This window comes from Pteropus medius, unplaced genomic scaffold (genome assembly GCF_902729225.1).
Source record: "Pteropus medius unplaced genomic scaffold, Ma_sr-lr_union100, whole genome shotgun sequence".
Classification (NCBI taxonomy): domain Eukaryota; kingdom Metazoa; phylum Chordata; class Mammalia; order Chiroptera; family Pteropodidae; genus Pteropus; species Pteropus medius.
This window is the reverse complement of record NW_024342644.1, coordinates 6,416,621-6,441,420: the sequence shown is the minus strand read 5'-3', so window position 1 is coordinate 6,441,420 and position 24,800 is coordinate 6,416,621. Positions and strand designations below refer to the sequence as shown.

General features: G+C 39.6%; 1 protein-coding gene across 3 annotated transcripts in view; it reads right to left on the bottom strand.

Moving 5' to 3' along the window:
• The window catches only part of SLC35F4 (solute carrier family 35 member F4), a 167,432-nt gene extending 144,639 nt beyond the window's left edge, over nt 1-22,793 (bottom strand). For 2 of the 3 annotated variants that reach the window (XR_005653662.1, XM_039866506.1), the window contains exon 1: nt 22,425-22,793. Coding sequence is in view for 1 of the 3 variants with exons in the window: in XM_039866506.1 (XP_039722440.1) it covers nt 22,425-22,527 (103 nt within the window). In the remaining 2 variants the exon portion in view is untranslated. The remainder of the gene's footprint in view (nt 1-22,424) is intronic. The other variant, XM_039866508.1, reaches the window with a different exon arrangement.
• Between the last annotated feature and the right edge of the window lie 2,007 nt (nt 22,794-24,800).

The following is a 24,800-nucleotide window of genomic DNA, read 5'->3' as shown; positions in this document are numbered from 1 at the left end:
CTGTGGAATTCTCAAGCAGCAAGTGGGAATATTACTATGTAATCATTTCCCTTTACTTTAGTAATTTAAAGAGTGAAGATCTTGATGCTTTTTCCTTCTCAAGGGAACAGAAGATATTTGTGAGTCCAATAACATCTTTGCAAAATAGAAGAACCATTAACTATATCTTTAAATTACCTAGGCAGAGGAATGCATTCTAATAAGCAATTGAGTGAAAAACCCTACTGTGACTGAATTTATTTTTTCAGAGAAATGCAGAAAATAGTCATGAATGTTTCATTAAAACACTCCTAATCATAAATGTATATCCATGTCTTAACAAGTGCATGATTTTAGCACTGCAACTCTCTAAGCCAGCAAATAATTTTGTAAAATTGTCTTTAATCCCTTACAAATGACTCAAGAGTCCCGCTGAGGCTTTATCTCACATTATTTAGTAAATCCAGGAATCTACAAACCAGGAGACATGGAAAAGCATGTCAACCAGTGACAAGATTGGAGAGGCAACCAGTGTTTGAAGGACAGCACCAGGAGAGACATACAGTCTTCCTGAATTCTGAAGCCCACTGCCTCCTAGTCCACCCTACCTGACTTGGCCTTGATGTGGCCATTCGTCTTTCTCTGCAGACTCAGTACAGGAGCTTGCAGCTAGAACGGTCTTCAGGAGTTCAACTGGTCTAATCTCCTACTTGCAGACAAATTATTATTTTGTACATGAGGAAAGTGAGACCCAGAGACTTCAAGTGGCTTGTCCAAGGCCACAGAACTAATAGATAGAAAGAAAAAAAAACTAGAACTCGTCTTAATCTTCCTAGCCCACTGCTTTTACCAACTCCATTTTTTGCATAATCTGGTTCTATAAACAAATGGGACAAGTGAAAAGGGAACTCAAATTCTCCATACATCTCTGACAGCGATAAACATGCTATTATAGCCATTGAAAACAGCACACTGAAACTGAAATTAATCTACAAAATTGCACTTGCCAATAGAAAAATTTTACATTTCATAGCAAATTTACCCTTCAGAAAATATGAAATATATCAGATGTTGGTTTCTGTCAGCATAGCCAACACAGACCCAGTGTATTTTTATTCTTCCCAAGTCCTCATAATTGTTGGAGAGTTTGTTCATTTAGTTGAGATAAATATTTAATGAGGGCAAGTATCTATTGAATAATGTTACTTAAGCAGACAATATTACAAGAGCATAAAGAAGTACTAGCTTCTACTTAGAGCAAATAGAAGCAAGACTGATATAAAACTTACAGATGCTTTGTTATCATCATCATCATCATCATCATCATCATCATCATCGACCAATCTCAGGTAATCTCACTGGCAACAAACAGAATTCTCATCTTTCATGGTCTCCAGAGTACCTCAACTCTATCTCTAAATGATGTTTGTCAAAACCATCCCTGCTAAATCAGTCATATTTTATTCATTTGTTAGTGAAGATCAAAACATATTTCTCAGGCCTTGTACCTCCAGAGGATCTGAGTCAATTTTCTGGGATGGATCCCAGGCACCAGTGTGTTGTGGAAGCTCCCAGGTGGTTCTGATGAATCAAAACAGAGATGCCTGGGCTCGGTCCCAGAACAACTGATTTGAAATATCTGGGGTTCAAGACCTGGGAGATCTATATTGTGAAAAGGCTCCCCTAAGTTGATTCCGATGCATACCAAAAAATAAGAAGTGTTCTCTTCAGTTGACAGGCATAAATCTACCCACACCACCAGGGGGATACACTATGCTAAATGAAAATTCAATTGCAGACAGACTCCAGCCATTCCCACAGCTAACCTCTCGTTGGCTTTCCAATTTGGATAAATGCTAAATTTGCTCCTTAGGGCAGCTGTTGAGTGTATTTAAATATGCCATGGAGACAGAACGTACAACTCTGATGCATCTCTTATTAATTTTTTGTATATTCACAAATCACCTTTATGAGTACTAGCTTCACACCAAATAATAAAAATGCGCATTAAACAGAAGCACAGACCAAGCAAAAGCCTCAATTTGAAAAAGTGTTTAATTTTACCATAAGAATCTTTTTGTTCTCTCTTTTCATATGTTAAAATAAATCTAAATCTATTTATAAAATCTTATGCTGATTTAAGTAAAACATAAAAGAAATAACACACATCATTAAAAGTTTATAAGTTAAAATAACATCAGAGGCAGACTCCAAAATCCATCTAAGACAAGAGCAACCTGGCATCTAAAGAAACAATTTACCAGAGAACAAGTCATCAACCATGTCACCTTACAATTTCAGAGTACAAAATGTTAACACCAAAGGGCCGAATTGGTAAAAATTGAGAACAAATGGATCCTGAGAAATAAAATCTGCTTCCAACGAAACAAACTACTAGAAGATTTGGTACTTCACCGAATAACTGCAGCACATTGATATACTCACTTTTTTCTTTTTCCTCTACATTCTGTCTGCTTTGTGCAAGCCCTAGCAGAGAGCTATAAAAATGCCATAAATTATAGAGTGTAAATAGTGTCGAATCCGGTGCTCATAAGAAGGGCTGACATGGTAATCATGTATTCCTCAATTCTAAATACACAGAAACACATGATTCTGGCCTACAAAGTAAAATGACAACTGCAAAAACATCTCAGTAGAGGTGGTCCCTGATCTCTGCTGCCAATGAAGCGAGGGGAGATGACAAGACGAGTGTTAGAAAGGACAGTGATATAACTAAACCATCATTCTATTAATGGAAAGTCCAAATAGAATGGAAGAACAACATTGTATTTACGCCAACTAAAATTAGATCACATCCTTCTTGTCCAGCATGTCAGTACAGCGAGCTGCCTCTCAAAGAACCAAAATAGAATGGTGAAAGTGTTAACAGACCAATACAATAGTTGTTCTTTGCTTCAGAAACTTGAAAACAGAACCATTTTATTTCTCAGGACCCATTTATTATTCACTATCCCCATGGGGCGACCAGTGCTTGGAATAAAAGCACATTCCATTCTCCACCCCATGCCGTAATCATATTGTCGTTCCTCATTAAACACCAAGTTATTTAAAAGGCCATAAAGTCCAGATAGGTTGTCTCCATTAGCTCCCATAGTTCACAAGCAATGGTGAAGCCACATTAACTACAGCTACCTCTCAACATTCTGAAGTTAGACCACATAATAGATGAGGAATATAATTATAATTTAGTAATAATAGAAAAATTTACATAAACCAATAGTTTCTAACTCTCCCATCCCCCAAGCCTCTCAACGCCCCCTAAAAACCAACAAATGATCAATTTGCATTTCACATCCTCTCCCTTCTTTCTCTCTGCCTCATTGTCTATCAGCAGAATAATACTCAAGATATGATTGACAGAAAAGAGAGCGGGGAGAACAAAGATTCTTTAATATTTCTGCCATGTAATTACCTACTGAATACTCAAAAGTTGGTTGGAAAGAAATGTACCCTGCTCGGGTTCTGCAGCTATCAAAATCCTGGAGTCCTGGAGGACTCAGCATGCCTGAAACCTCATATGCCAGTGATCATCCAGGAACACCTCCCCTTTGCTGCCTCCCTTATCAGTCAAAATTGCCATCATTCCACCATTAAAACCTTGGGTTTACTCTTGGCTCCTTCTTATGCTGGTATCAAGCTACAGCTAGTCCCAAGGGATTTTAACTCTTCCTTCAGAGCCTCTCGGAATATTTCTTTCTTTCTATTTCCATTATTTGGGCCAAGAGTTAAAGAATGAGGAGGAATTATCCAAGCAAGCATGTTTTGAAGACATTCCATGAAGCAGAACAGTCTGCATCAAGACGTAAGATGTGTGAGAGCACAGCACACTAGGACACTCCTGGTGACCTGATATTGTTTCACTGGAGTAGCAAGAAAGGAGGTGAGAAAGGGCTCTAACAAGAATGACCTTGGATTGTCCAATAAGAAATTTGAACTTTTTCCAGTAGACCAGTATTTGTAGACTTCAGTAATTTGGCTAATGGCTTACCCACATACCACCTATATTACTATTATTTGCTTTAGTTTTTCTGTGAAAGGACTTTTTTTCCTATATTAACTAATTCATTTAACGTTGCCATTTTCTTTAGTTTTTAAATATTTTATTGTGAAAATTTTTGAATATACACAAAAGTATAGACAAATAGTAAAATAAACCTCCATGTACCCAGAACAACAAATATCAACCCATGTCTAATCTTGTTTCCTCTATACTCCCCTTGGCACATCACCTCCTCCCAGCACACACACAGCTGAATTTCCTCATCTGTGATAAGCAGATCACAGATACTATATCATTTTATATATGTACATAAGGACTTTTTTTTAAACAAAACTCCAATACCATTGTCATACCCAAGAAAGTTAATAATAACTCCTAAATAGCATCTAATGTCTAGGACATTCAAATTTTACAACACTGTCATATATGAAAAACTGAAATTATTTGCCATAAGTTTTTAAAAGAAAATAATGTTATTAAAATTATGGCATGATATGTTTGTTTGAGGAGCAGTTAGCTTGAGGCCTGTTCTCCTTATTAAAAATGGAGATTAGAAAGTGTTAGGTATACTGATGTTACCCTTCCTCATTATCAAAAGCAGAAGGACGGAAAAAGAATTTTTAAAGGAAAAGATTTCTTACTATGTAATTTAAGATTATTTAATGCCATGCCTACGTACCACCTAAATCATCCTGCATTTCACCAGGAATACCTATCCCACACTTTGGAAGACACTGCCATGGGGAATAGGGAGCCATTTAAGAATTCTTGGCTTGACGGAATTCATGATCTGGGGAAACTGTTCTGGCAGCAGCAAGAAGAGAAGGAAGCTACAAAGGCGGAAAGGACAGCCTCTGGCTGGGTCCCATTGCTTATTCAGTCACCCCATTACCTCCTGAGAGCCTGTTTGGTTCTAGTAGAGCAATTCTCCTAGTGCCACAGAAAAGGAATGCATATATTTACATGCTCTTGAGTGAAGAATAGACCTCCTCTGTTAGGGAAGGTTTTCTTCGACTGATCGCACAGCTTCGAGGTGGGGGGTGGGGGTGCAGATGAATGTGGAGGGAGGAAGGGGACACCATCTAGCCAACCAGATAAGCTGAATCAAATCTGGCAATCAGTGGGATTACCGATATCACAGCTAGATGACACTTACATCCCACCCCATCATTATTTGAACCTTCACTGTCACCCAAGCTAACCTTCACCTCTCCAAAGCCAGTCTTCTCCAGGAGGGGCTTTAGTGTCAAGTTCCAGATCCTCCTTCTTCATGAGTGCTCTCTCTCCTATGACTAAATCACCAAGCCTTCAAGAAATGCCAAAATATGATATTTTCCAGAATATTTCTCACTCCCCACCCTACACACATACACTCAAATATCTTCCCTGGCGCCCCCTTCACACAGAGGAAAGTTCACACCTTTGCTGTACTATTCAAGGAGCTCCCAGATGGGGCTCTTACTGAACTTCTCAACTTTATTTCCTAATATTTTCCCAGAGTCTTCTGCTTTGGGTAACCTGATCTAGTCATTGTCACCCAAACATGCCCAGACACACGATCATTTATATCTGCCTAACATAGTTTAATACTATTCTACATCCTGATTATTTCACTCATTATTTGTCCTAACTTCCCAAGGTAAAAGCCAAAAAAGTCACATCTCCAGACTTTTTAATGTTAAGGTATGAGAATGCAACCTAGCATCTAAGTATGACTCTCTATTGCAGAGATTGTGTGAACTCTCTAAATCCTTTAATAAATTCCTTTGCAGAGATTGCGTGAACTCTCTAAATCCTTTAATAAATTCCTTTTTGACTTAAACTAGCTAGATTTGATTCTGTTGTGTGCAACCCCAAACTCTGACTGATGCCCTGCCCCCATTCCTTAACTTAGCTCATTTCCTCTGCTGGGAATAACCTTACCAGTCTACACAAAGCCAAATCTGATCCCTCCATCAAGTTCAACCTTATTCAAGGTTTCCTCTTCAAGTTTTCTCAAGCACTCTTTCCAAATCCATGCAGTTCATTGTTTTTTTTTTTTTCCACTCATTGGAAACTTAATACATGCTTTTATTTTATAACTATTGTCTTTTGCCACATCCAATTTCTACAACCTGAATATGAGTCCCTGTGTTTTTATACTGATTCTGTAGTTAATGAGTTCTTTCTATGGGTAAAGTATTGTGCTTAGTGCCAGTGGTACCAAGGTGACTAAGCCAAAATCTATGTTCTCAGCACCCCTCAGGCCAGTGGGAGAAATAAACGAATAAACAAGGCAATGCTCCATAATAGAGGTTCTGAGTTCAGGTGTAGGAAGAGCTCGCTCTCCCTGGATAGGTTCTGGGAAGATGGAGAGGCTAAAACTGAGGCTTCACGAGTAAGTGGGAATCCACCAGGCAGGCAAACAAAGAAGGAGGAGAATGTCTGCTATTCCTTATACCTCAAGGATCCCCAAAACTTAGCTCGTTCCCTAAACATTCTGTGTGCTTAAATTATCTTCTAGTCAGGAGCCAGCAACACATTATGTCTAAGAATTTAAAAAACAAACAAACAAAACAAAACAAAACAAAAATACTTGATCAAAACGTATAAAAGAAAATAAAGGAATCAGAAAAAATGAGTCAATTTTTTTCCAAACCAATGCATCTTCATTGAACTCTCGTTATGTGAAAATATAATTAAATACTGTTCCTGCCTTCAAAGTCCAATGCTTATTTAAAATGCAGTCTAGCTAAAGAGCTATACCTATAAAAGCAAGAAGAGTTAAAAAACAATACACGTCTTGACAGTTCAGTCTAATAATAGAAAGAAAAGATCCCAGTAGCACATGATCAGGTGCCAAAATTAATGCAAACATGAGAATTTTTTTTAAAGAGTGATCACTTCACATTGTGTGGATCAGGGGAAAATTATGTAGATATCGGTGTATAAAGAGAAGTGCTAAGCGAAAGGCAGAAAAATATACAAGTTCAGGGATTAGTAAATAAATTTGATTTGGCTAGAATAGAGAATTTGAGTAGGAGAACAGCATGAATAAAAGAACTGGGAGAAATGAGCACAGGTGTTGGTTCACAAATCAGAAGCTTCCTGGGTGAAATCTGAGACTGGCTCCCTCTGCCCCCTGCCTCCCTTCCCTGTTTCCCCCAAGAACATGGAAGCAAAAGAGACTGAAGAGGCATAAGACTCCAGATTGGCAGGTAGCAGGTTTAATAAACAAAAATTTACTAAGAAGGCCTGTTTCATGTAGCCTCAAGACGAGTAGATCTCCACATCTGCCCATCAGAATCATAAAAGTTTACACAGAGGTCTTAACTGGGTTTAGTAGCATATTCAGTCAGGATGGTCTCAACAACACTTAACTCTCTCAAAACTGCATCCTTGAAAATGGCTCTGGCTGTGAGAACAGTGGTCAAAATGTACATTTCGAGGACAAGAGAGGGGTAAGGAGCCTCCAATATCCCAGAATTTAGCTCCTGGGTCAACCAGCAGTCACTTCCTCTCCATGAATTCCTCCAACAAGATGTCACTTTTGAGAATACAGAACACACACACACACACACACACACACACACACACACACACACACAGAAAGCACTTTTGCGACACTATTACCCATAAATTATATAGGTGCCCATAAACTCTACAGGTACCCATAAGTTATCTAAATTAATTATCAGATAAGAACCCAAGGGCTTATAAAGGTTAAATAGTTTGTTCAATATCAGTTTAGGAATATCCTGATGCAAAAGACGAATGTGGCTCCTAACTTCCAGGGCTGGCAGGGTAGCATCTTCAGAGCACTTAAGTAGATAGACCAGGCTCATGACTCTCTGGTATTTCTCTGTTCCTATGTAGCATCCAATTAGGTCAGATATTAGAAAAACCTCACCCTCTCTCCACCTCACACCTTTTACTCACTGTAGATATAGTATCTTTGGCAATGATTTTTGACCCAGTTTGCACATCACACTCACCTATCAAACTTTTTAAAATGCACATGCCCTGGATCCAGTCCCAAAGATCTGAATTGGAGCCAGGAATATTTTTTTAAATATTCCACAGGAGATCCTGATGCACATCCAGAGTTAGGATGTCGACAGATACACAATAATCTAAAACATGTCCCAAAATTTTATTACCTAAGATCTAAATGAAATACACACATATGTATAATTTAGTCTCTTATAAGCAATACAGATGAGTGATCTAATAATGACGTTAATGATAATAACAGTATTAATTGCTACCTTTATTGAGTGCCTATTCTGTTCCCAGGCACTGTGCTAAATTTTTTTACATATATTATCTGATTTAATTCTCGCAAAATCCAAAAAGGAAAGAACTTTTAATATTCCTATTTCCAAACTCATAAAGCTAGACGGAAGAACTGGAACTCACATCTAAGAGTGTATTGATCCAAAATAAATTCTCTTTTTAGTCACTTCACTACACTTCCTCCTAAAACTAATGATATTCATTTGTTCACTGAATATCTGATCGAGTGTCATTTATATGCCAAGTACTATGTCCTCAATCACATAACATACAGCATAAATCAATACTCAAGCACTCCAAAGTAACATTTGAGTATATTTACTCAAGCTCCAATGGATAAAATTTGTCTCAAAGACTATACCAAATGAGCTGAAAATAGAATGAACAACAAGCTTTGTTACCCAGCAACTTAATGAGGTAAAGATTTTGCTATCAGAAAATAATTTTTTTCTGAAGGGATGAAAAAAAGTATAAGCTATAGTTATGAAAACACATAAATGAGGCTTTCAGGAAATGGACTTTGACTCTGATTCCCATGAGTCTAGGCTCTCAGTATCTGAGTCCCACTCATCTTCTTTCATTTCCAGGAGCTGAAGCTGAACCACAGAATCACCTTATTAGTAATCCCCGAAGAGAAACTCTAAATACATTATTTAAGACCACCTAGCATCACTTGGTATCAGTATTTTTCAATTGGCTGCTACAGACTATCCAAATGACATGAAAGAATGAATGTTTTTGAAAAACTAAGTCATGTATTCCTTTCTTTCCTGTACATTTTAAGCCTGTGATTATTTCAATCTTTTGAGGGTCATGAGTGTCACTGAGAATCTAAAGAACCTTATGAAGACTTTCAGAAAATCACACATATGCCCATGCACATTATCTTTAGATTAAGACTCTCTTAGCTAAGCAACTATTTCATTTGTTCTTTACCTGTTAAATTTTTTTTTTTAATTAAGCGCCTCTCCAGCCTGCTCTGTGGCCAGGAGGCTGAGCTCTGTGCATTTCAACCCCTTGTTCCTTGGCTTCCATAAGTTGTTCAGCCCATGGAGAACACCCACTTGCAGGAGATGGGAGGGAGAGAGGAGAATGATATCAAGATATTCGTATCTTGGCTCCCTCTCTGAGAGAGGTCATCACAGGTTACAGGGTCACTCCACTCAAAACGGGTTCTCAGGCAGCCCTCTCCACACAGCCCTCCCTCTTTCTCCGTGTTTCAGGAACTGCTCCTCCTCTTTGTACTCTCACAGCCCACTCTACCAGCCCCAAGGCTCCTAATTCTTTCAGTTTCCCTGCACCCTGCCCATCCTTCTTCTAATTGTCCAGTATGAGTATGTACCTATTTCCTGACAGTACCTGTACTGAATATCGTCACTCCACAGTCACCCCTCCAGTGTATGGGAGGGGTGTGACCTCCACTGACAATGCTGTTTGAGCTAGTGTCAAAAGTTTCAGTGCTTGCAAGGGAAGGGGGTCTCTTATTTCTACTTGGCCAACCATCCTGAGGACAGAGCCAAATCTCACCTTCCCCTAAATCAGATCAACAAGATGAGAGATTTCAGTTTCTGGGTATTGTGAGGAACAAAAAATTGTCTTACCTAAGCTGTCAGCAACTCCCCAAAATAGAGCAACCAAGAGAAAGATCTAAAAGCCAGAAGTAGAATAGGTTTGAAGCTCCATTCTCCTCCCTTTGGACTTTTTTTAAATATACTTGGAATATTTCTCCCAATTACATAATAAAAAAATTAAAACCTGAATTTGCCCTCCTGTCAGATTCTCAAAAGAATTCTAATATGATATTCCTGTAACAGACTCAAAACTCCAAAACTATTTTAATAACTCTGCAGGATGTTATAACCTCCTGAAGACCTCTTAAATTCAGATTTTGGTTTTGGTTTCCATTAAGTAGTCAGAGATTTTATATTCAACTCTTATTGAAGATAAGAATAGGTAGTAATAATTCATCTTAAAAGTAAATGATTACCCATTAAATATAAATACGATTGATTTAACATTTAAAAAAATTTTAAATCCACTGATATTAATGCTAACGCTGAGAAATTTGGAAAGGTCCGTCTAAACACATTCATCTAGAAATGTTGGAAACAAGCATGGTTTACCTACAATGGTGTGAAGCTAATGATGCTCAGATCTCAGCTGGAATGATGCATCACTACAACTACACTTGCATTTCCAAGGCCTTTGGTAGAGTTCTGCATCCAGTCTTGCAGAAGATTCAGTAATGTGAATAACAGAGGGTAAGACTATAAGACCCACAGTGTCAATATTAAAACAATATTGGACTCCTTTTTCTGAAAAGGACAACGGCAACACCAGTATCAACGTGCCAGTGATTTCAGTTATAACTAGAGAAATATTATTAGATTAATATCTAATTAATCTAATAATATTAATTATTAGCAAGCATTGACAGCTAAGACTAATGTATGATGAGAATTCCACAAATAGTATTAGCAGGTACTGTGCAGGCACAAATGACTCAAAACTACAGACATCTATTCTTCACCACAAGAAGACAAATTCTACTCCTTCTGTCCCCTTATTAGGTTTACTTCTTTTTAACTTATAGATGCAGGAAATAGAGAATCCTTCTCAAGAGAAAAAGCTGCCTTCTGGAAGCAAGTCTTCCTCAACGTGACCAGAAAGATAGACCCTCATACATCCAGGTATAATCTTGAGGAAGCCAGGTGGGACTTAAGTGGGGGCAGTCTCTTCCTGCCTCTCCGCTGCCCGCCCACCCTTCCTTCCTTATAAAAGGGTGAAATTCCAGGTCCCAACTGGATCTTAGTAGAGGTGTCTAACCCTCTCTCAATCTCTATCTCTCTTTCTCTCTCTCTCTGTCTGTCTCTCAGACACACACACCAGAGACACACACACAGACACACACAGAGACACACACAAACACAGCCTGATTCTCAAGGCCATCTTATTCAATCTTTTCTTTTGTTTCCAAAGAGAGCCTTGGCCACAGCATCCTTTTGAGGTAAAACTCAGACTTGGGGGAGGGAGAGAAGCCCCACTGACTCCCTGTGGCTAAGCCTCTACCAGAGCTGTACATTGCGAATTAAGGGCGCTGCTAAAAATGAAGTGGAAGTTTATTTTCTCCCATAATTCAGGAGGAGGTGGAGGGGCTGCACCACAGGAGGATCTGAATTTTATAATTTCCTCATCTTTAACATAGTGATAATAATACCCACTTTACGGAGAGGCTGTGAGTTTTCATGAAATCATATATGCTATTGCCTTGTAAAGTGTAAAAACATTATACTATATGCTATATAAGTGGTACACAAGTGGTAGTAAAATGTTAAAAAACAGAAATGCTAAAAACTGTTCTAGAACAGTCCTTTAAGATACTATATAATTACTATGTTAAGTCATAGGTCACTTCTAACATTAATTTAATCCAATGTTGACTAAAACTAGCAGTTAAATTTTCAAATATGACCTGATCTGAGCCCTAAAAAATTGGCCAAGCAGTTCCTATAAAATGTAAATAATCTTTTCAAGTTCAATGCATTAAAAAGCTTATTTGACATGACAACTTAGTGCAATGCAGTATCCTGGAGTGGATCCTGGAACAGAAAGAGAACCTTAATGGAAAAACTGGTGAAATCCAAATAAAGCCTAGATTTTTAATTAATAGTAATGTACCAGTATTGGTTCCTTAGTTCTGACAAACGTACATTAGTCACAAAAGGTGATAATAATGGGGAAAGCAGGGTGAGAGGTACATACGAACTCTCTATTATCTTTGCAGCTTCTCTGAAAGTCTAAAAATATTCCAAATAAAATATTGATTTAAAAAAGTCTACTCAATTTTTAACAAGATTTAATCACATAACAAATGTTTATGGAGTGCACAGGCACTGTTCTGTGTACTGGGTACACAGTGCTGAGCAAAACAGACCCATCCCTTCCTTTAGGGAGCTAAGAGACCAATGAGCAGGAAAGACATGAAACAGCCACAAAAAGCAGTGTAAATTGTAATTGCAGTTTGTAGTGAGTGCTGTAAAGGAAAAGTGCATGAGATGAGAGATGTATAAAGCTGGAAAAGGGGCCTGAACCATGTGCCAGTGTGACCGAAGCATAGTGAGAGCATGGAAGAGTGGTGCCATCTGAAGAGCTCGACCATGTGGAACCTTGTAGGCTGGATTTAGGGTTTTAGAGTTTCCCAAAGAGATACAGGAAGTCAGTAAGAACTTTAGCCAGAAGAATGGCATGATCCAATGAATGCTTTTAAAAGATCACAAAGGCTGCTACATGGATGTGCACTAGAAAGATGCAAGACAAGAAGTTCCTGCTTCAGGTGCTCACACTTAAAAAAAAATATATAGGGAGAAATGAAAAGTTCTCAACTTCTAATGTATTTGCTCTAAAAGGTCCCTGGGAAATAGCTTTAGAATCTGCCACCATAACCTGGCAGCGAGGATGGTACTCCAAATGGCTCCCAACTCATTCGACCTGAATATTTCTTCTAGAATGCCCATGATTAAACATGGGAATGAACAAAAAGACATGATAGTTCCAAAGTCACATAACCTAGGGCTTAGCAAGATATCAATAGCAAAAACCTGCAGGCTCTAATACCCTGAGGAATCTTAGCTTCCACAAGGGAAAAGAATTCTTAGTATATCTGGTTTTCAGGAACATGAAATCATTATTGACACCTCATTGGTGCATCTTGGTGTTGGCTCAGGACAAAATATAGAAAATCCTAGGCTGAAGAATAGTGGAATAGCAACCCTTGTTTGAAATATACAATGTTAAATGTCATCTTCAGTTACTATATCTTGAGTCTGAAGAAACTGGTGTGTTGCCCTATCTGACCTAGGAAAAGAAATGCCTTCCAAACTTGTTATAACCAGTAGTAATATAATAAGCAGTCTGTGGTACTAGCTGCATAATTTTAAAACAGAACTCCCTAGGGACTTATACTCTAAACAGATTCTTGGATTTCCTCAGTTTATAGGAATGTAGTGTCTATATAATTTCACTAACTATTACACTCTAAGAGTTCTTAAGACCGGAAGAAAGAAAAATCAGCTCTTGAATGAAGTCTGCGAGTTGATATGAAAAACTTTTTATGTAAAGCTCTGTGAACCAAATAGGTATTAAGTTGACTATCCAGCCAATTTCTCCTTTTCTCTGTAAACTATCTCTTCCCCCATAGTCAAGGGTTACCTAGGAAGCATCTAGCCACCATGGTTTCATAACTTGACCCTGCCCCAAACCACCACAGCTAATATGATCTAGAGTGTGCACTTGACACAAATTGAGCCAAAGACTCCCTTTGCCCAGGAATCTGAACTTAGAAGCAAGAGATTCTTGCTCAATCTGTCTGGTTTCTTGAATAAAGGACATATAAACACTGGAACTGCTGGCAGAGGCTATTTTCAACAATTTGGACAAGAATATAGAGAAAGCCAGCCTGCAGCAAGAGACAAGAATGGAGAACATGTGCCAGAAAAAAAGAGATGAAAGTCAGAGAAGGAGGGCTTCCCATTTTCCCCACAGCCCTCCAGTACCTTATGCTAGCTTATCCCACTTTAACCCTAACCTTAACATCAATGAGAGACCCTCTATCTTTTCAATCACTTTCATTTTTGCTTAAGCTAGTTCAAGTACAATCCTGTGACTAGAAATTAAACAAGCCCTCACTAACACTCCAGGTCTCACCATTTTATTTGGTCTCAAATAACTGAGAACCAGCTTGCCCAAATATTTTAAGCCAAGATCTCTTAAAGGAGAATCTAATTCCAGCTTCTCAAAGAAGATAATTGCAACAACATGAAAAACGCTTATCTTAAAATGTTAAGTGGAAAAGAAGCAGGGCACAAAATGTATATGTATCAGAATATGACTACACTGTAGTTTCTACTTGTCAATAAATCAAGAAGTGAACCCCTGTATGGATTAGAAAGGTTAGACGGAAATTAACCAAGATAACAGTAGTTATGTTAGGGTCACAAGGTTATTTTTCTTTTTCTCTATATTCCTCTGTGTCTGTTAGTTAAATACTTTATAACTTAAAAAATTATAACTATTATAACTATTTAAGACTGTGAAGAAATATGTAAATATGTTTATAATAATGATGTATTTTTTAAAGTAGACTGTAAAATATACTGTTATATTTGTGACTATATAAATAGGCACAAAAGGAACTGTCGTTTCAAGACCCTGCATATAACAGGAAGAATACAATTTCCAATAGACCATCCCAAACTGATCCTCAGCCTTCACTTCCTCTCCACTTGTTCGCCTTCCCAATCCTATCTAACCCTACCCACCCTATCCCATGCTATCCATCTTCAGCTGGAATTTCACTCTTCCCCTCCCCACTTACACTGCTGCATTCCCCCACCTCCCTCACCCCTGCAATCTCCTCTACTTTGATCTCTAGACATGCAGACCCATCCTATCACCCATAGGCCCTAGATTAGTCTCCTCCCTTTTGGGCTTGGATAATTTTTAAATTATCTTGAACATTGTTGTAACATAATTTTCAGTAACAATTCAAAGTACAACATTAGATATGGGGGGGGAGTGGTAAACCATTTATTTACAAGGAAAAGTAAACAAGCCTCTTTGAAATCATAAAATTGATTCTATTAGTTTCCTCCATAATCATAACAGTTCCTTACATTAAACTTGCTATTGTACCAGGCATTATATATACATTATCTGACATAGTCCTCTCAATGATCTGTGAAGTAACTATTATTATTTCCATTTCTCAGAAACAAATTTGTTTATATGAGAGGTCAAGTTAAGCAAATTTGAAAGGCTAACAAGTAGCAGAGCAGGGTCTTGTGGTCTTTGCATTAGACCTCATGGCCTCAAACAGGTCTTAGATAGCCTTTCTAAAGAAAGTATATTGAACTTAATGTTAAACTCACGTGTTAGCTAGTAGTAAAAGTAGTATTTTGTAATACAAATATCCAGTTTATATGTAAATTTATATTTTAAATGAAAATACATATTAGAATTAACATTGTAGAAACTATCTTATTATCCACATCAGTAATATATGCAGTGATATTCAGGATCAACATAGCCCTTTTATGTCCTAGTTAAAACTTTGTTACAAAGGCTTCTCAATATTACTATTATGGTAATTATAACTTTACAAAGCACTACCTCTCATATACAAAGAATCATAAAGCTTATTATCAGGGTATAAACAGAATATGAACTGGAAGAAATGTCTGGTGTTTTCATTTCACCAGTAAGAGACAATTTTATAACTTACTTCAGTAAGAGTGCTTAAGTGTTTAAATTAATATTGTACATGAAGACCAATAGTAACCATTTCAAAAGAGGAGTGGACACATTTTATTTCTTATAATTCTAGTAACTTCATACCAGTCCATATTTTTAAAATTGCCCTCCCTTCCCCCCGCAATTTAAGTACAGAAAACATGAAGGAAATAGGAAGACACAAATGCAGAAGTTACAACCGCAAAGGTAAAGTGATCATACAATACCATTTGGTATATTCTCATTCTTTGAATAGGCACATCTGTTTGATTCATTCATGGCTGACAAATTTTTTTTATTTCCTTCCAATCACTACCATTATGTACTCTTTTTTTTCTGTGTAAAAATAATTAACTCTTCAAATTCTTCAAAGGAATCTGTAATCATTCATTCACTAGCATGCTAAACTTTATTGAGCATCCAGAATATACTAGATACTTTGCCTAAGAGGAAAATAAATAAAGATAAGTCCCTGCCCTCCCCAAGCTCTGTGGGTGAGATAGCCTGGTGTAAAGTATTAACAGCCCCAAATAGTGTGTTAAATGCTGGAGCAGAGGTGAGTACACAATATTATAGAAGCACAGAGGGAGGGTTAACCTAGCCTGGGGCAATCAGGAAGCTTTACAGAGGACAGCACACATTTAAATTCAGCCTTTAAATATGAATAGGAACTTTCCAACATGTGATGAGGGAAACATAGGAAGAGGAAGCCATTCAGGCCGTAGTGTGAAAAGGCTCGGAGGAGCAGAAGAGCATGAAGACAATAATGTTACCAAAACAATGAGCTGCTTGATGAGACTGTGACCAGTATTTGTGGAGGCCATGTGGGATGTGAAATTAAAGAGAAAAAGTGGACTAAAAAGCCAACAACTTAAGTCGATTAAGGTGCTTAAATATATGGAAGACTATGCATACCTTAAATTTAAGTTATTACAAATATATAGACCAATGAGAGAAATGTTCAGTATGAAATAAAAAGCATTTGCTTGTGTCTATGGATATAAAAAAAGGCCAAAAGGATACTGTTAACCAAAATGTTAATACTAATCACCTCTGGGTGGTGGAATTATGAGTAATTTTGTTTTTAATCTCTCTTTGCTTCTCTGCCTTCCAGATTTTCTGCATTAAGCATGCATTACTTTGGCAATTAGGGAGGAAATGTGTACTAAAATAGAACAATATAAGCTGGGCTCAGATCGTGGCAAGCTAAGGAGTTTGAACTCTATTCCACAGAAAATGAAGATTTATTTCAAGTAATTGATCAAGGAAATGAGGTGAGCATATTTGCATTTTAGGGAATTAAATACTGTTAAGGTGAGGCCGAGAGAAAGATGTGATGGATAAAACTAAGGCAACGACAGCAGGGATGGAAAGCTCATATTTGGGGCAGGATAGATAGGACTTGTTAACTGATTATGGGGTACGGGGAAAGGGCAGTTTGAGGATGACTCCAGGTTTCTGGAAAACAGGTTATAGCAGCGGTTGGAAAAGTCAGAGAGCCAAAGCAGTCATAAGTTGGTAGAGTTCTTTTTGCAGACAGGATGTTCAGAGATAGGATCACAGCAAGGGGAAAAAGTTTTATTCTTAATATGGAACTGCCAATGCGAAATAACTGCAGAACCTGGTCACTTACAGGATATGGAAAAAAACACAAAAGGCCAACAGAAAACAGAGAGGCAACTGGCCACTGTCTGAGACAGAAGGTGGGGTGAAGAGAGGCAGAGTAAACATTTTACTAGAGTTTACTGAGGGAGATTCTTCCTTAGAGGGTGGGACTTTTCAAAAGCTGTCAAAGCTGACCTACTGCATGGCTGTCCTGATTCAGTGACTTCTACCCTCTTTTTTACAAACAAAGAAACCAATGTCTACACAGAGAAGAGTCCCAGGTCTCAGAGCCAGTTGCTAGCAGGTTTAATACTAGAATCAATTTCCAAACCACCATAGTTTAATTCACTATACATCAACATACTACCTTCTTATACAAACACAAAAAGGCTCACCCCCGAAATATCAATAACAGAAATACAATAAAGCACAAGTGGATTTATCCTTTGACTTGAGTTATGGAAATGAATGACTTCTTATAGTAGACACCCCTCTTATTTCTCTGACCACCACCTCTTATCTTTCAGCTAACTACCATTAGCCTTTGATCCCACTGAGATTTCCAATTCATTGGTCCTACCACTTTTCACTCTCCCCAATCACCTTGATTTCTTCTCTTCTCTACTTACCAGCTTTAAATTATATGGTCAATCATTATAACTACACTTTCCTTGAAGAAAGTCATAATTCTCTTGCCCTTATTATTTTATTATACCCATTGGATAATCTGCAACTGCAGTTAAACTTTTTCTTCACTTGCTCTATGCCTCCACTGTGTCAATGAATACAAAAACCTACCGACTGGTTTCACTTTAAATTTGTGACCAGAAACTTTAAATGGGCCCTTTAAGGCAGCCAGACAACCTTACTGTACTTCCCCAGATTTTTCACTCTCTCTATTTATGTATTCACACCTTCTCTCTCCCCCAACCTCTACCACCTCCTCCCAAATCTTCACTCTCAGTGGATGACCTTGCTTCCTATTTGGAGAAAACTAAAGCAACCAGAAGAAAATCTCAACAGACTCCCACCATCTCAGTTAACCACCTTCCAGAACCTGCACCCACACACTCTGCCCTATATCCATGTTTCTATCTAAAAGTAATGTCCCTTCCTTATGTACTATATTTGATACCCTAGCTCTCCAACATTACTAATTTTCTTTATTCAATCATTCTCATGTGCATACAAACATACTGTTATTTTTCCCATTCAAAAATAAAAACTTCCTTAACCCTATAACCCCCAATTCCTCTCCTCCCTTTTACACAAAAAATCTTGAAGAGTTGTCTACACTCAGGTTTTTAATTCCTTCCTCTAATTCTCTCTAAACACATTCTAATCTATTTTATGTTACTTTACCTACACTTGTCAAAGTCACCAATGATGCCCAGTTGCCAAATTTGTGGTCAGTTATCAGTCTTCCCTTGACCTTTTAGCAGCACAGAACTCAGCTAATCTCTTCCCTCTGAAATTCTTCACTGGCTTCCAGGGCATCACGTGCTCCTGGTTTTTCTCCTACTTCCCCAGAAGCTCCTTTTGGTCTCTTTTAATGGTTTCTCCTTTTCCCTCCAACTTCTTAATGTCTGAGTGCCCTAGAGTTCAGTTCTTGGTCCTCTCCTGTATATACATTCACTCCTTAGAGATCTCATCAGGGTTATGCTTGGATAGCATTTAAATACTGGAAAATCTCTAATTTATATCTCCAGTCAGACATCTCTGTGCTTATTCAACATCTCCAATTACATTTAATCTTTCCAAAATGTTATCCTTATTCCTCCCCTAGCTTCCTAAACTTCTTTACCTTGAAACCTTCCACATTTCAGCCACTGGCAACTCAAACTTGGTCAAGACAAAAAAGATGGGATCATTTTTACCCTTTTCTTTCTTCCAGATACCATAACCAATCCATCAGGAAACCTTATTGTCTGTATTTTCAAATATATCCAGAATCTGACCACCTCCCATTACCTCTACAGTCACCACCATCATTTTCAAATCACCATCATTTCTCACCCAGGTTATTACAATAGCATACCAACTAGTCTCTCTGCTTCTACCCCTACCCCAATAGAGCAATCAAACTGATCTTTTTGAAAGACAAATCAAGTTATATTACTCCTGCAAAACCGTGCAAAGACTTCCCTTTTCATTTAGAGTACAAGCCAAATGACTTCATCTGAGGCCCTGTATCCACAGTGACCTCATCTCCAACCAATTGGAATCGTTCATCTCAATTCAGCCATGCAGGCCTCTTCACTCTTTCTCTAGCATGCCAGGCACACTTCACCTCAGAGCTTTGCACTGGCTCTTCTCTCTGCCTGGAACATCTTCTTCTAGATGTCCACATAGCTAACTCCCTCACATTCTTCAGATCTTTGTTCAGTTGAGGCCTTAACTGACCACCTTATTTAAAATTGTTACAATAGCTAGGCCTCTCAGAATTTTTTTTATCCTTTTTACTCTGCTGTAATTTTTTAAAGTAGCTATCACCTTGAAATATGTTACATAATTTGTTTGTTTATTTATAGTCTGTTTCTTCTCACTAGAACTTAAGCTCTAAAAAGGAAAATACTTTTGTCTGTTTTGTTCACTGATATATTCCTGGCACGCAGGAGGTACTCAGTTAACACCTGTTGAATAAATAGATCTATTTCCCCTACCAGACCATAAGTTACTTGAAGTTAGAAAAATGCTTTAATCATCTCTACACTATGCGTGTGTATGTGTGTGTGTGTGTGTGTGTCTGTGTGTGTGTGTGCGCACACACACACATATCAGAATAAAATACACAGATTTCATATCAGCCTGACTACTAGAATTTGTTCTGGACAAGGCACTCATTTTCTTGATTGGCAGGGGTGACAGCAGGATGCATTAATAGGGTGCTCATTGATGCATATCAGAGTTGAGTCCCTACCACCTCTAAAAAAGTAAACAGTATAGATAAAGAGAACATCTCATCTTTAAGCCTCATACATGACCAGTCAGAAAACAAGAAATCACCTTGCCTTCACATGTTATATATTCCTCACCAGGGCCTTTTCATAAATATATCCCTCTAGAATTCCCCCAAGCTGTTGCTCATTCCTGGTAACAGCTAAAGCAATTGACCATATTGTACTGGTTTGCTGCAATGTGTTTGCTTACTAGTTGAAGCCTGCATTAAGGGCAGGATTATTTCATGGTGCTCAGCTGCCTGGCCCTCTTCCAGCTCTCTTCTCTCCTAGTCTCTCAGTGAGCAAAATGGCAATTTCTTTCTACCTCTGAAAGCACAAGCATCTGAAAGTTATTTGACTATCATGTAATTCTCTGTCCTTGTGAGTTTCTCTGCCTTCACTGTTTGAATTCTGTGGCCTGAAGTTAGGTAAGTGCTCAACACAAATAACTATGCCAAATTCATCTTTATTCCTCTTAGCTTCAGTTGCTGTCTTGGTCAATGCTAGTCCCCCTTTTTGTCCTGTTATTGTATAGCAAATGAAACGTGCAGCTATTTCAAAAAGTACAAAAAAAAAATAAGATGAATGTATCTTTATTTAAAATGTCACTTTTTAAATAATCTTTTTGGTTTGTTCTTTATTAACAAAAGTTCCGTCATTATAAAAATTATAACCATATACTACCCTGAGTCTTGTAGTTTCACAGACAGCTTCTATATTCTTCAAGCAACCAATCCATGGTTCCTAATTAAAATATTCAAAGTTGAAATCTAAAGAATCTCCACAGGGTATGCTAGCACCTTCACTTAAGTTTCTAGGGTTAAAAAAGAAACCCTTTGCCAATAGGAAAAAAAGAAGTTTTCGAGTCTATAGTACAAAGACTTCAAACCACATTCCACAGCATGTTATTTTCTTTCCAGAAAATTCTAACACTGTATAATTACTTTTGTATGGAAAATGAATAATGTAAGCCTCTAATGCTAAAAACAGCTAGACAGAAATCATCCTAATCAGATAGGCCTTTCTTGAAGCCAAACGAAATATTAAACTAGAAAATATCTGTGTGAGGACAGCCCATGGAAGAAAGCTCTTGAATTATTATTCAATAGAGATGGAGCACAGTTTGGGAGAAAGTTACATGAAAAAAAAAGTGTATCCTGGTCTATGTGTCAGGATTTATCTGCTTCAGAGGAACTGTAATGTTGACTGCACCTCAAAATGTCACAGAAAAATATCAATCAGAAATGCTTCTAGGAGCTTCCAAGGCTTCTGGTAAAAAAAAAAAAAAGCGAAAATATTAATTAACCTTCATCTATACGACATAAGAGTATTGATATAGAAAAAGCGAAACCCCACCTGCATGGGAACTAAGCCGCAGCTACTCCCGCATTTGAGAAAGAGAGAGAGAAAAAAACACGAGCTTCACTTTGGTTGCTGGCAGAACTAATCCCAGCAAATACAAGTCGTGGGTTTTGTGTGTTGGGGGAGTAGGGTGCACCTCCTCGCCCACCCAGAAAAACTGCTCCGGAAACGTGAAAGCCTCTGCGCCGCAGGACCTAGCTTAGCCAGAAGAGAGCTGGCACGAAACAGAACGGCCCTCTGGGGCTCAGACGAAGTCGCGACGTGCCGCAGGCAGCACGGGCAGGTGGCCTTGCCTTGTCTCCCCCTCCCACCCACTCCACCTCCAGTCGTGTGCGCAGGTCTCTGGCTCCAAGCTCTGGAACTCGGAGCCCTAAGCAGGTTCTTTCTCTACCCAGGATGGAGAACCTTCCAAAGACATTTTAACAAGAGTAATTCCCGCACTTGCAACGTCTCAGCAGCCCAGAGCCAGGAAGCCGACCCAGCGGGCGCCGGGACCCAAGTCTGGGTCCGCTGCTCTCCCTGGCCCCAGCCCCAATCCGTCCAGCCTGCGTCCCCAAGCGCCCCGCCCGCAGCCTGGCACCCAGTAGGGGCTTTTGGGAGTGCAGCCCCAAAGGCTGACTTTCCGCTAAGTAAACAGCCATATTAGCCTCCTCCGGTCGTAAATAAACCAGGGGTGAGCGGGCCGACGGCCTTCTGGAGTGCTCACCGGGTCCTCTCTGCGCCTCCGCCGCCAAGGCTGCGACTGTTTCCAAACTCCTAAGCGCAAGGGACCGGGGCTCCATTTCTCTCCCATGGTTCAGCACCGAGGACAGCGTACATACTTTTCTCCCAGTGGCCCCACCGCCAAGAGAGTGGCGTTTGCGGCGCAGGCAAGGCTGCAGGTGTCCGGACGGCGCTTCCTCCCGCATCCCACCCCTCTCCGGCGCCTCGAGCAGGGCAGCCCCGCGGCGTCTTACTTTTCTGGCTGGAGTAACCCGGGTAATAGCCATAGTAGCCGGTGATCCGCAAGATCCGGTCCTCGATGGTGGCCACCCCGTTGGGGGCCGCCTTGACATCCATAGAGAGCGCGGGGCGGCGGCCCCGGAGACGGAGGAGAGGAGAGCGCAGCGCGGGGCCCGGGAGCTAGTGCAGGTGCCGCCGCCGCCAGTGCTGATGTTGCACCTCGTGCTCCCGCGCCCGGGCTCTGACTCCACCGCCCGGCGCAGCACCGGCTCCGCATCACAGCGGCGGCGGCGGCAGCGGCGGCGGAGCGGCCCCCACTCGGGCCGGCCTCTCAGTCAGCCTGGCAGCTCTCCCGCCCGCCACCCCGCGCACTGCTGCCCCAACAGCGCCCCCTCACCTCCGACGCCCTCCGCGGCCCGGGCGGGTGTGGGCGCCCCACCTGGCCCCCAGCTCTCATCATTAACCCTTTTGCGCTCCTTCCTCGAAGAGTAGACATCCCCGAACCCACCCGCCCCCGACAGAGCGGATGCTTGGTCTAGGGGCGTGGGAGAATAGAAGGTGAGAAGATGGCAGGGGCTCGGGGAGGAGAGGTGGAGGTGAGAGAGACCCAAATCGAACCAAATGTTATTAATGCGAGAGTGGACACTGTCGCTCGGGGAGATGACACCTCGGGGCGCCCCTGGGACTTGTCCATGTTTGGCGTCTACGCCACCTGGGGTCTGCTGATATGCAAGCGTTCCTAGGCGTTAATTAGTTCTCGCAACTTGCCTAGACGACTGAGAGTCTTTTTTTTTTTTTTAAGAAATGAAAAGAAATATGAGCCCCCAGCAGGTGATACGTGGAGTGATTATCCGGGTATTGTGGACACAAAGACTTTAAGAGATTAAGCCACCAAGTCTGACAGTCCGGGTCCCGGCCCTGCATCCTCTCGATGAAAATATCAAAAGCTTGTGAGACTCAGCTGCGCGCAGCATGTTTATTTTGCCAATTCCAAATGCCCTGAGGAGAAATGATTTTCTCCTTTATTGCCAAAAACATCAGGGGAGAGCCTTTCAAACTGTGAATATCTGGACCCGTGAAAGTTTTAGCTGCAGTCTAGAGACTGTATGTCTGAGTCTAGAACGTCCTTGAAGCTGTGTGTTCAGAGTGAACACCCTCGTCTTGAGTGTGACTCTGCATTGGCGAGAGACCCGCGGGGTTACTCAGTGAGCAGTGGGGATGATTCTTCTATTCATAGTTTGCAGTCACAGCCTCCTGAAAAACAATCTTCAAAGATTCATCTCAGAAACTACTGGATGTGTGAGGGTGGGGATGGGGTGTCAGCTCATCACCTTAGAGGTCATTATATGCACATTCCATCCAGAGCCAGTTTAAGACATCCCTGCCAGATTTCACATTTCTAAAGTTTGGGGGAGGAGCGGGGAGACAAAAAGATGTCAATTTCAGTGCCCCCTCAGAAACTTCCAATTAATCTATCACACCATTCTGCCTTGAAGCACAGTGTGCAGGTCCTTAAGAGGGAAGAAATATGCAAACTTTTTAAAAAGATGAATAGTTTTAAGTGCATTAAAATGCAGTATTAAATTTCACAATGTATTAAGGGTTTTTATCCAGACACAAAACCTAGCACAGGATCTTGGGAGTGCAGTGAATCTGAGATGATTTTGTCTGGGAGGAGAGTTCATAAAGAAACCAATTTCCTCCTACACCTGCCTTCTGGGCTAGGAAAGATGGAAGGGTAGAAGGAAGTAAAAGGTCAAAATGAACTTAAAGGAAAAAGCAACTCTGGTACAATAGTGGGGAGCTGAACATTTAAAGCAATAGTGAAAGGATAACGCCTCTACATTCCACTGCCCCCCACCCTGAAGCAATTTTCAGCAAACATTTATTACCTTTATTATTTCTACTTCTGTGGCAAACCTTGTATAAAATATATGCATTGCACAAGATAAAATGTGTTGGTCCCATTAATTTAAGATGTCCCTTTTATTTAATTTCTATAAAACAAATTTGTCTATAGTACATACAATGTGTGTTTAATAACATCATAATCCATAGCATATTAACATATAAATTCAGTAAGAGAAATTAAGGAACACCTGAAGCAAAATCCTAATGTAACAGGAATATGAATATGTATAAAATTTAAAGACAAGTGGTTTTGTCTTATTAATGTTTATAACTTATTTTACCATAATTCATTTATTTAAATTCTAAATCACACTTATTGTATAAGTCACTGTCTTCTTCTTAGTTTTGCTTTGTTTTCAGAAATTTCCAGAGAAATGGGTAGAAATGTGTTTTAACTGGATCTCATCATTCAGTCAAATAGCAAATTCAGCATAAATATAAACAATATAACTATTTTACCCACAAGAGTCTGTTTCTAA